General features: G+C 60.5%; 1 protein-coding gene and 1 long non-coding RNA gene across 5 annotated transcripts; one reads left to right on the top strand and one right to left on the bottom strand.

The window, feature by feature from the left end:
* Nucleotides 1–339: 339 nt before the first annotated feature.
* Nucleotides 340–11,506, top strand: Tpra1 (transmembrane protein adipocyte associated 1). Of its 4 annotated transcripts, none has more exons than XM_078033888.1 (12): nt 379–520; nt 2,337–2,634; nt 5,916–6,045; nt 6,493–6,625; nt 8,067–8,183; nt 8,263–8,335; nt 8,453–8,532; nt 8,855–8,965; nt 9,053–9,113; nt 9,274–9,376; nt 10,097–10,177; nt 10,879–11,506. In XM_078033888.1, the coding sequence occupies exons 3-12, from the start codon at nt 5,930–5,932 to the stop codon at nt 11,141–11,143; spliced, it is 1,140 nt and encodes a 379-aa protein (XP_077890014.1). In that variant the 5' UTR covers nt 379–520; nt 2,337–2,634; nt 5,916–5,929; the 3' UTR covers nt 11,144–11,506. The 4 variants fall into 4 exon arrangements, with proteins under 4 accessions (XP_077890013.1, XP_077890014.1, XP_077890015.1 ...); XM_078033889.1 differs by lacking the exon at nt 379–520 and adding an exon at nt 1,980–2,252; XM_078033887.1 differs by lacking the exon at nt 2,337–2,634 and having other exon boundaries at nt 340–520.
* Nucleotides 3,948–5,909, bottom strand: LOC144371536 (uncharacterized). Its single transcript, XR_013431490.1, has 3 exons — nt 5,513–5,909; nt 4,617–4,817; nt 3,948–4,178 (listed from the first exon to the last, which is right to left on the bottom strand). It is a non-coding gene; the product is annotated as an uncharacterized LOC144371536 (long non-coding RNA).
* Nucleotides 11,507–11,736: the final 230 nt, after the last annotated feature.

Below are 11,736 nucleotides of genomic sequence, written 5' to 3'. Positions count from 1 at the left end.
GCGGATCTTGCAAATCAGAGGGGGACAGAGGGGACCGACCCCCCTCCCGGCGTCCCCACCCCGGGCCGGCCGCACAGAGGCGACACGCGGCCTCCACCCGCCATCTCGGCGCTCGCACGCCACCCCCGCGGCCCGCCCGGTGTCCCCGCGAGCCCCGCCGCCGCACGCTCACCGCCATCGCCGCGCCGCGCTCCGCTCCGCAGCTCCGGCCGCCACCAGGTTTCGCGCCAAAAGCAGCCCACGTGACCCGCCCGAGCCCGGGAAAGCGCCCGGAATAACATTACGTCATGACGCAGCGTCCGTTTGCGTCAGGGGGCGGGCCAGTGGGCTGTACCGCCCGAGGCCACGCCCACGATGGCGCGGGCCACGCCCACGAGGGCGGAGGCCACGCCCACGCCGCCTCCTGGAGCTCGGCGCTCGCTGCGCTGCAGAGACCCGCAGCCGAGCGGGAGCTGCGCCTGCCGCTGCGGGGGACTTGGGGGACGGACCCCGCCGACGGAGCGGCGTGACCTTTATCAAGGTAGGGCCATTTTATAGAGGAGGCCACGGAGTCCCAGAGCCTTGGTGGAGGAGCACGGCTTCCTGTTCTGAGGAGCGGACTTCTGCAAAAGCTCTAAGGCTCCGCACTCTGGTTGGGTGGGAAGTTCATCTGATAGTCTAATCCGAGTCATCCTCATCCAGAGGAGCCAAGACGCCAAGAGGGTGTCCAGCTAGAAGGAATGGCATGTGCGAAGCTGTCCGTCTGCTCGTGGAGTGGGCGTGGAAGCCATTCCTTGGATCTGGTTAACAGGTTGTTAACCTCAGGAAGGGACATCCCCAAAGATCGCATCACAAAAGATCTGGAGGTCTTCCTAGGGAGTCTTAACTGAGGATCCCAGGGATGGAACCCAGGGGCGCTTCACCCCTGAGCCCCGTCCCCAGCCCCTTTTTCTATTTTATTGAGACACAGGGTCTCGCTGAGTGGCTCAGGGCCTTGCTCAATGGCCGAGGCTGGCCTCCACCTTGTGATCCTCCTGCCTCAGCCTCCTGAGCCGCTGGGACAAGTCCCTCATTCTTCCTACGGTTGATCTTCTACCTTCTGGAGCTCCTCTCTCTCAAAGTCCCCCGTTCACTAGTCCCTCGGTCATCCAGCCTGATGAGCTCAGTGACATCCACAGGGTCAACCAGAACAAGGCTCAGAAGAATGTCACGCAGTGGTTTAGAGTCTTTCAGATTAGCAAAGGGTGGTCCAGTCCCCCCAGGGCCTGGGGCAAGACCGCCCTGGCCACCTTGATTCGTTCCTGTAAATGCCAAGGATTCCTGATAGGGATAGAAGAGGGGAGTGGCCAGATGGAAGGCCACACCCCAAGTATCTGTGGCCTCCCAGAGGATCAGTCCACACTAGGCAGGTGAATTCAGCCAGGCCCGCTCACCCATGAGGCACAGAAAAGTAGACAGGGTAGGAAAAGTGACCCCGAGTATGTGAAGAGAGGGATTATTCATCCTCTTGTGGTGGGGGCCAACCCCCCAACATGATGGAGGTGGTCAAGAGGGGTGCTAGGCGGGCCCACGCCTGTCATCCCAGCGGCTTGGGAGGCTGAGGCAGGAGGATCGCAAAGTGGAGGCCAGCCTCAGCCACTGAGCGAGGCCCTGAGCCACTCAGGGAGACCCTGTCTCTAAATAAATTGCAAAACAGGGCTGGGGAGGGGGCTCCGGGGTTAAGCGCCCCTGGGTTCCATCCCTGGTGTCCCCCCCCCAAGTAAAATGATATAAAAATTGGTGTCCCAGCTTGGTGGCTTCCTAGTTGAGTGGCCTCCGTTTTCCCGCCGCGGGGTTGTTGGGAGGAGTGGCTGGGACGCTGAGGTGGCGGGCCGCGCTGGGGGAACTGCGTCGTGCAGAGGGAGGGACGTTCCTGCCCTTCCTTCCTCGGGCAGGTGACCAGAGGTCACCAGTGCTGGGCGCCTGGGGCGGTGGCACGCGAGAGGGCGGTCCCTGGAGGCTCCGCCCTGGACCGTCCAAAGGCGGCCACCCTGGCTGGGGGAAGTGGCCGGCTGGCGGCGATCTGGTCGGTTGACAGCTGCTGACAGCTGCAGGCGCGGTGGGTGGGGAAGCGGGTGGCCGTCTGTCCTCCAGCCCGCGGTTCCGCACCGCTTTCCGGGTGAGCCCCGGCCAGCGGCTTCGCCCTCCCCGCGGCGGCCCGGTACGGTCTCTTTAAGAGATTCGCGGGGCGCCCCGCCTCTTAGAGATCTGATTGGTCGCCTCCGCTCGTTTCGGTAAGAGGTGTATCCCGATTGGCTACCGAGGGCCGAGGGGGCGGGCCTGAGTGCTTCAAGTAGGGACTGTGGATGTTTTCGCAGCTTCGAATGGGCGGAAAACACGCTCCGGCTTTCTGGGTCGCCGCTGCTGGGAAGGGCTGCCCGGTGTCCTCGGGGCTGGCGGGCCCCGCGCGCTGGTGACATCTCTCCCACCTCGCCCACCGCCCCCCATTCGCGTGGAACCGGCTTCCGAGACTCTTGCGCGACGCTCCCCGTCCCCTGCCACCGACCCTGGCCTTCGGAGTCCCCTGGGCCTGAGCTGGGTCCTGGCACTCGGAGGCGGCGACAGTGGATGGGCGGCCCGGGCGGCCAGGCCTGAGCGCTGACCCGGGGCTCTCAGGTGAGAAGGCGACCCCTCTCCCCACCTCCTGCCACCTCCAGCCTGGCACGAAGTCCTCCCTCCTCCTGTAGGGACAGTGGCCCACCTGTCCCCAAGAAGGTCCCCCACGAAGGTCCCCGTCCCACTCAGGGCTCAGCCTCACCCGGGAGCTTTGGGGAAGTTTGAGAGAGGCCTCTGGGGGGGAGGTGATTTACAGGAAGAGGGCAGAGGGGACTTGGGGACCCTTGGGGACAGCGACAGGGGAGGGGTCGGGCAGGGACGCTGAAGGGTCACAGCGTCCCTGTGCATAAACACGGTGGCAGCACCTGCCCCCAGAGGAGGCCTGTACTGTTTATAAGTCAACTCTGGGTAAAGGCCAAGGGACACCTGGAAGGCCAAGGACTCTACCCCCAGGGGACCGAGGTCACAGGCGAGTGGCCAGCGATGGCAGACTGAGTGTCCCCTCACCTCTCAGCGAGCCGGGCACTGTGGGGGGACCCCCCTCTCCCCGCAGCCCCAGCTGTCTGTCGCACCTGTCCTCACGTTTTATTGAGCACCTACTTTGTACCCACTCTGCTCTGGGGGACTGGGCCATGTGGACACACAGCCAGGGCCACTGTGGCATTCCCCCCACTTCCACTTTGGTCCTGGGGATTGAACCCAGGGGTGCTTGACCTCTGAGCCCCGTCCCCAGCCCCCTTTTTGAAAACTTTTTATTGAGTGACAGGGTCTCACTGAGTTGCTGAGGCTGGCCTCCAACTGGCGATCCTCCTGCCTCAGCCTCCCCAAGCACTCTGCCCTACTTAGGAAAGCTTGGAAAGGAGGTCAGGCCCTGTAAACAAAACCCAGGTGAGGTGGCCCGGGAGACATAGTTAAGGTGGCTTTCTCAAAGGAGGTAATGACAAGGCTGAGACTCAGATGATGAGACCTGGACCTGTGGGCTGGCTAGAGGACAAGCAAGCACCTGGGCCCCTAGATAGGAATGTCACCGGGAGCGTGCTCCTGGGTCCTTGTTCCAGTTGCCAATCCATTAAGGAGGTTTTGAGAAAAGAAAAAAAGAAGGCTTCTTGCTTTGCTAGCTAAGGAGAGATGATCCCTGTGACACCCAGAGAGGGGAAGTGATTCACCTAAGGTCACACAGCAATCTGAGCCTCCTGTCCCAGAGGCTATGATTCTGCCCATCACCAGGGAGAGGGGACTCAGAGAAAATGAGACTAGGGCGGGGAGACCAGGGAGGAGAAGGTCAAGGGGAAGAAGATCAGGGAGGAGAGGTTTAGTAAAAGAAGATTAGATTTAAAAAAAAAAAAAAGAAAGAAAGAAAGAAAAGAAAGAAATATGTCCCTTTTTTATTTATTTTTTAAATTTTTTTGGCATTGGGGATTGTACTCAGGGGCACTTGACCCCTGAACCCCATCCTCAGCCCTAAATTGTGTTTTATTTAGAGACAGGGTCTCGCTGAGCTGCTCAGGGCCTCGCTAAGTGGCTGAGGCTGGCCTCCACCTTGCGATCCTCCTGCCTCAGCCTCCCAAGCCTCTGGGATGACAGGCATGGGCCACTGCGCCCAGCTGTATTTAAAAAAATAAAAAATAAAATAAAAATCACTTTTTTTCAGTTATTTTAGCAGCTTTGAGACATAATGACAATTCTGGAATGGCCCACAGCACAGAACTCCAGTGTGGTCAGCGGAAGAGACACAGGTCCAATGGCCACACTCTTGTCCCTACTTGTTACCAGGGGACTCCATGTAGAAAGAGCATCTGATAAGGCCTGCTTCAGGCTCCATAGCAACAGAGGCTTCAGAAGGGACGCCCCTGGGCCCACAAAGAGACCCCTTTCTCCTTTGACCCGCCCCCCAAGTTTCTTCCCTGGTAAGAGAAGCAGCCATTTCTTTGTGTGTGGCTTTTGTGGACATTTTATGGGTCTGGTTTTGTTTGATCCTTAAGACAACCTTGCCAGGTGGGTGTTATTATCCCTGTGACACCCAGAGAGGGGAGGTGACTCACCTAAGGTCACACAGCAAGCATGGGGCCGAGCCAGAAGTCCAAGCCCTGTCAATCAGACGATGGTAGCTGGAGTTTTTCAGGCCTTTGGGTTTCTGGAGTCTCCACTTCCGGGTACTGACTGCAAAAGTCTCAGGGCAGATTCTCATTGGTCAGGGAGATGGAGCTTCCTGATTGGCCAGCCTGAGGTCACGTGCACATTCCCTGGCATTGGGAAGGGGTGGAGTCAGCCATGTTAAATCGCAGGGTGGCGGGGGTTTGAAGCAGGGTAATGATGAGACCCCTTGTGGGGTGACCCTCTGCTCCGTCCACACTGCTCCCTCTAATTGAGCCTGTGTCTCATCCGGAGGGTTAGAGTAGCTCCTGAGGGTCTCCCTCTCTCCACTCTTCTGTGTGAGACCATTCTCCCTGGCAGCCATGGTAGGCACAAATTGGGACCTTGTCACCTCCCTTTGGGATACCCTTCTTGTCGCAATTAGCATGAAATCAAGTGTGTCTCTACCTCAGGGCCTTTGCACCTACTTTTCTTTCCCTACAATGTTGTTTATCCAGATTTCCCCCCCCCCCAACAGGCTGCCTCCTCCCTTATTTAGATCTCTGTTCAGATGTCACCTCGTCTGGCCACCCAATCCAAAGCAATCCGCCTTATATTCTTTGGAATTTGGGCTTCGCTGTTGAAACAAAAGTCAAAATAAGGAGATAATTATTTGTTGCATGACACTCTCTGTAAACAGGCCAGGACATGCATGGAGGGGCACACATTCTTACTGCTTCGTTATCCTCCAATACGTGATTTTTAGCTTTTTATGGAAATACATGGTTTCTTTCTCATGGCCTAAAAATGGCTGCTCTTGCTCCCACCATCACACCCATATTCTAGCCAATGCAAAGGGACAAACCTCATTCCATTCATGCCTCCCTGAGGAGGGGGAAAAATCGGCCATGGGGCCACTCCCAGCTGCAAAGGAAGCTGGGAAAAAAGCAGTCCTTGTTCTGGGAAGCCACAGACGAGTTAGAGTACATGGGTTCTGCTACTGAAGGAAAGGATAGACGTGGGGTCCTGCGTCCCATGGTTCTGCCCCCACGCGGCTGTTTTCCTCTCTTTTTGGCATTTGCCTCTAAGAGAAATGGGGGTGGCTTTGTTATTGTTTGGGGGATCCTAAGGTAGAGGCTGAGACTAGAGGCTGGGCCTCTACCCTGAAGGCTGTTCTTGACTCCCCTTGGGAGCCCCTCTGGGGTCTGTGTTTCCCTGGGGGCCTGAGACCCAGAGGCCCCCCTAAACCTAGGGTCTTGGCTCCTCAGGGCGCTGCGGCAGGATGTCCGCCCCGGGAGGCACCAACGGGAGCTTGGAGCCCACGCCACCCCTGGCGCCCAACATCACAGTGCCCCACCGCTGCCTGCTGCTGCTCTATAAGGACATCGGCACCTCCAGGTGCGCCTGCGCTGTCCGGGGGGGCGTGCAGGGAGGGGCTGGGGTGGGAGGACCTCGGCACCTCCAAGTGCGCCTGCGCCCTTGGCACCTCCATTTGCGCCTGCGCTGTCCAGGGGGTTGTGCAGGGAGGGGCTGGGGTGAGAGGACCTCGGCACCTCCATTTGCGCCTGCGCTGTCCAGGGGGTTGTGCAGGGAGGGGCTGGGGTGAGAGGACCTCGGCACCTCCAGGTGCGCCTGCGCTGTCCAGGGGGCGTGCAGGGAAGGGCTGGGGTGGGAGGACCTTGGCACCTCCATTTGCGCCTGCGCTGTGCAGTCAGGGGCTGGGGTGGGGAGACATGAGCACCTCCAAGTGCGCCTGCGCCATCCCCGGGGATGTGTGGGGAGGGGTCTGGGTGGGAGGAGGGATGCCCCAGTGCGTCAGCCACCTGCTCTGCACCCATCTGTCAGGGTCCGGTACTGGGACCTCCTGCTGCTCATTCCCAACGTGCTCTTCTTCATCTTCCTGCTCTGGAAACTTCCATTTGCTCGGGCCAAGATCCGCGTCACCTCCAGCCCCATTTTTATCACCTTCTACATCCTGGTGAGTTCATTCCCATTGGTGACAGAAAACCCCAACTCCCACGGGCTGGAGCCAAAAAAAAAAGGGGGGGGGAGGGGCAATTCACTCTCTCTGGAATAAAAATCAAGCTTCAGGTATGGCTGGATCCAGGAGGTGAAAGGATGTCAGCGGGGCTTCTTGACTCTGCTCTCTGCTGGCCTTAGCTCAGATATGTCCCCCCTCCCCGCCATGTGGTGTCAAAGACGGTCAAGAGCAGCTTGCGCTAATGTCGTTCCATCAGAGGGTGCCTCTGTTCTAGGGGTACCGGGGTAGGTAGGCCTGGCATGTCCTCTGTATGGTGCACCCTGAGCCAGACACCGTGATGGCACGGAAAGGGGTTCTTGGGTGCGCCGCCAGATCACGTTGACTGAAGGAGATGGATGATCCCTAAAAGAAAATTGCAGAACTGGCACTAGTGGGCAGGGGAAGCCGGGTAGGAAAAGGTCCACAGTAGTCTCTGTCCGTCTGTCCGTTTCTGGAGACTTCTTTGGAGCAGACTGATTTATTTATTGGTACCAGGGACTAAACCCAGGGGTGCTTCACCCCTGAGCCCTGTCCCCAGCCCCTTTTTATATTTTATTTAGAGACAGGGTCTCGCTGACTTGCTCAGGGCCTTGCTAAGTGGCTGAGGCTGGCCTCCAACTCGAGATCCTCCTGCCTCAGCCTCCCGAGCTGCTGGGATGACAGATGTGCTGACCTGTGTGCAAGAAGGTTCTTCTAGAGGAAGGGCACAGTCCCCAGGTCGACAGAGGTGACAGATGCCGTGCCCAGGCATTTCCGCAAAACCTGCTGAGCCCAATTCCTCTGCGTCTCCAAATTAGAAACCACAAACAGAATAATTCCGAAGGCAAATATGTACTTAGCCCTTCCCGGATGCCAGGCATGGCTTCTGCCACATTATATTAATCCATCGGATGCCACCACCAACCAAGGACAGCAGGTGTGACTTTTACTCCCGTCTTATAGACGGGAAGACAGGCACGGCTGGTCACCGTGGTGCACACCTGTCATCCCAGCAGCTTGGGAGGCTGAGGCAGGAGGACCAGAAGTTGGAGGCCGGCCTCAACCACTTAAGGAGCCCCTCAGCAACTCAGTGAAAACCTGTTTCTCAATAAAATATAAAAACGGGCTGGGGAACGGGGCTCAGTGGCTAAGCCATCCCCAGGATCACAAAAAAGAAAACAAAGAGGGACCGAGGTACAGTCACTTGCCTGAGGTCGCGGAGGTCAGCAGCCGCGGAGACTCTCCATGTCTCTGAGCCTCGCCTCCTGGAGGCCGCTCCCAGCCTCCCTGCCTCCCTGTGGTCTAGTTTGGAATCCTTCCATCCTTGAGGTCTCAAGAGAGTCTTGTAGAAGAAGCGGGGTGGCTTACTGTCCCAGCTGTGGCCTGACGCCCCCTCCCCACACCCTCCGTCCCCCACCAGGTGTTCGTGGTGGCCCTGGTGGGCATCGCCCGGGCCGTGGTGTCCATGACCGTCAGTGCCCGGGCCGTGGCGTCGACGACCGTCAGCACCTCCGACCCCGCGACTGTTGCCGACAAGGTGTGACAGGGCCCTCTGGGAGGCGGGGAGGCTGGGGGAGACCCAGTCCCCGCCTGACGCCCTGCCCCCCTGTGTGCAGATCCTGTGGGAGATCACCCGCTTCTTCCTGCTGGCCATAGAGCTGAGCGTGGTCATCCTGGGTCTGGCGTTTGGTGCGTGCGACGCCGGGGCTCCAGGGCTCTTCCCTTGTCCCCTCCCTGGCTGGGACCAACCCCGACGCAGTTCCCTGGGGGCTGGATGCCACGGAGTGACCAGCACGTCTCTTCCAGGCCACCTGGAGAGCAAGTCTAGTATCAAGCGGGTGTTGGCCATTACCATCGTGCTGTCCCTGGCCTATTCTGTCACCCAGGTAAGAGGCGGGGTGCACGGGGGGGACAGGAGGGCATTTTATTGAGAGACAGGGTCTCGCTGAGTGGCTCAGGGCCTTGCTAAGTGGCTGAGGCTGGCCTCCACCTTGCGATCCTCCTGCCTCAGCCTCCCGCATCCCTGGGATGACAGGCGGGTGCCCAGTGAGAACCTGCCATGTTAATAAGCAGAACCAGAGGAGCACACCACCACCCCCCAGGACAGGTCCCCTGGCTGGGCCGGTGGCTGAGAGCCAGGGGAGGCTGGGGGAGGCCTTTAGCGGGTGGTGGCAGCCTCTGGAGGCCCCCCCTGCCTCCTGCCTGCAGGGGACCCTGGAGATCCTGTACCCGGACTCCCACCTCTCCGCGGAGGACTTCAACATCTACGGGCACGGGGGCCGCCAGTTCTGGCTGGTCAGCTCCTGCTTCTTCTTCCTGGTGAGCTGGGCTGGCGGCCAGGGGCCTGGGTGCCCAGTTGGGGGGGAGCCTGGGCCAGGAGGCCCACCTCCCCCGTCCTCTCCGCAGGTCTACTCCCTGGTCGTGGTCCTGCCCAAGACGCCGCTGAAGGAGCGCATCTCCCTGCCCTGTGAGCAGCGGGCAGGGACTCTGGGGACAGGGACACCGCAGGGACAGGGATGGGGGGGGGTATTGCTGGCCTAGAGCTGGGGGATCCTGGGCGGGGGCTCGTGAAGGGTGGGGGAGGCCTGGGCAGGCGGGACAGCCCCTCAGGACCCTCTGGTCCCCAGCGCGGAGGAGCTTCTACGTGTACGCGGGCATCCTGGCGCTGCTCAACCTGCTGCAGGGGCTGGGCAGCGCGCTGCTGTGCGCCGACGTCATCGAGGGCCTCTGGTAGGCGGGGCTCGGGAGGGGACAAGGTTCTGCCCTCTGGGGGAGGGGTCCTGGGGGTGGGCGGAGTGAGGGCGGGGCCTGGCGGGGTGAGGGTGGAGTCTGACCCAGGGAGAAGGCGGGGCCTGGCCCAGAGTAGGGGCGGGGCCTGGCCTAGGTTGAGGGCGGAGCTTGGCCCCAGGGTAGGGGCGGGGCCTGACCCAGGGTGAAGGCGGGGCTTGGCCTAGGTTGAGGGCGGAGCCTGGCCCCAGGGTAGGGGCGGGGCCTGGCCTAGGGGAGAGGGTGTGGCCTTGCCTAGGTGGAGGCATGACCTGACCCAGGGTGAAGGCGGAGCCTGATAGTGGGGGTGGAGTCTGGCCCAGCATGGGGGCGGAGTCTGACAGTGAGGGAGGAGTCTGGCCCAGCATGGGGGCGGAGTCTGACAGTGAGGGAGGAGTCTGGCCCAGCATGGGGGCGGAGTCTGACAGTGAGGGAGGAGTCTGGCCCAGCGTGGGGGTGGAGTCTGACAGTGAGGGAGGGGTCTGGCCCAGCGTGGGGGCGGAGTCTGACAGGGAGGGAGGGGTCTGGCCCAGCGCAGGGGCGGGGTCTGAGAGTGAGGGTGGGGTCTGAGAAGGGGCTGGGTCTGGGCACACCCGAGCAGCCTGTGGACCTGGAGGACGAGGACAGGGTGGCCCTGGAGCCTCAAGGCCAGTGGCACTGATGATAATCCGTCCCCATCTCCAGCTGTGTGGACGCCACCACTTTCCTCTACTTCAGCTTCTTCGCGCCGCTCATCTACGTGGCCTTCCTCAGGGGCTTCTTTGGGTGAGTCTGGCCGGTCCCTGACCTGCTCTCTGTCCCGCACACCAAGGCTCCAGGGCCACGGGTGCCCTCACGTGGTGGACAGTGAGACTGCGCCATTTGCTTCCTGCGCATGCGCGGGGTGGTAGCCGCACTCGGATACAAGGAAGGCAAGGCTTGCATGGTGTATGTATGCGCATGCGCATAGACGTGCACCCGCGCAGTCTCGCGCCTACGTGCGCGTACACGTGTGTGAACAGATGGAATAGGCGGTCCGTGAACGCGGACTACGGCACTTTCTCCAGCAGAGTGGCTGGGCATGGCGCCCTGCGTTGCTCTCTTACACTCGTTCATGAAGCAAGCTTTCGCTGAGCACCTACTATGTGCTGGCATTGGTGTAGCCAGTAGACACCACAGGGCAGGATTGAAAACAAGGCTTGTGCCTGTCATCCCAGGAACTGAGGAGGCCGAGGCAGGAGGATCGCAAGTTGGAGGCCAGCCTCAGCAATTTAGGGAGGCAGGCCCTAAGCAACTTTGCGAGATTCTTGTCACAAAACTAAAAAATTTTTTTAAAAGGGCTGGGGGTGGGGCTCTGTGGTGAAGCGCCCCAGGTCTATCTCTAGGACCCCAGTCTGGGCGGTGACCTTCTTAGGGTGGGCCTCTATACCTGGGCCTCTCTGGACTCCCAGGGTGAGGCCCCCAATGCTCTGTCTCCTACCCACCAGCTCGGAGCCCAAGATCCTGTTCTCCTATAAATGCCAAGTGGACGAGACGGAGGAGCCGGACGTGCACCTGCCCCAGCCCTACGCCGTGGCCCGGCGGGAAGGCTTGGAGGCCGCGGGGGCTGTCGGGGCCTCCTCTGCCTCCTATTCCAGCACCCAGTTCGATTCCGCGGGCGTAGCCTACCTGGACGACGTGGCCTCCATGCCCTGCCACGCGGGCAGCATCAACAGCACCGACAGCGATCGGTGGAAGGCCATCAACGCCTGAGAGCGGCCTCCCTGGACCTGCGGGGATGGGACAGACGGGACAGGGGGCCGAGGCCGGACTCCCAGGTGGAGCAGATGAAGGGTTGAGGGGGCGAGGCCTGCACCTCCTGCCCTCCAGCCCCCAGTTCCCTTGGTGGCCAGTGCTCCAGCTGGGACCCCTCGTCCTTTTTCCATCCCCTCGCCCTGCTCAGCAGGCCAGACTGGTCTCCCAGGGACAGAACCTCATTGCACAAGATGGCTGCTGCCCACCTCCCCTCACTGCCCCACTCCGCAGCCACTGGTCTCCTCCAAGCGCACAGCGTGGGGGGCCAGCGGTGGCGTGTATATTTTCTTGATTTATTTTTTAATAAAATGGAAAAAAGAGAAGGTGTTGATGTGGAAGTTTCTAGAAGGTGGAGCTGGGTTCCTCCGGGCAGAGTGAGGGGGCACCTCTTGGCTCAACCAAGGGACAGCTCAGAGTCAGCCTGGCCTTCCAGACAAGACCCACCCTCCCCTGGAGGCCAGAACTGCACCCAAAATCTGCCCGAAGACTGTGCATTCCAGAATGTTCTACATGGGGATTCAGACCCCCCCCCTCCCAGGGCAGGGGGCAAA

This window comes from Ictidomys tridecemlineatus, chromosome 16 (genome assembly GCF_052094955.1).
Source record: "Ictidomys tridecemlineatus isolate mIctTri1 chromosome 16, mIctTri1.hap1, whole genome shotgun sequence".
NCBI lineage: Eukaryota > Metazoa > Chordata > Mammalia > Rodentia > Sciuridae > Ictidomys > Ictidomys tridecemlineatus.
Note: the sequence above shows the minus strand (reverse complement) of the source record. Positions and strands in the feature narration are given on the sequence as shown.

Bases quoted from the DNA above. Each gene is read 5' to 3' on its own strand.
- Tpra1 (XM_078033887.1), top strand. From the start codon at position 355: ATGGCGCGGGCCACGCCCACGAGGGCGGAGGCCACGCCCACGCCGCCT. The intron at 521-5,915 runs GTAGGGCCATTT...TTGGCTCCTCAG, and splicing joins GCGGCGTGACCTTTATCAAG to GGCGCTGCGGCAGGATGTCC. The intron at 8,533-8,854 runs GTAAGAGGCGGG...TCCTGCCTGCAG, and splicing joins TGGCCTATTCTGTCACCCAG to GGGACCCTGGAGATCCTGTA.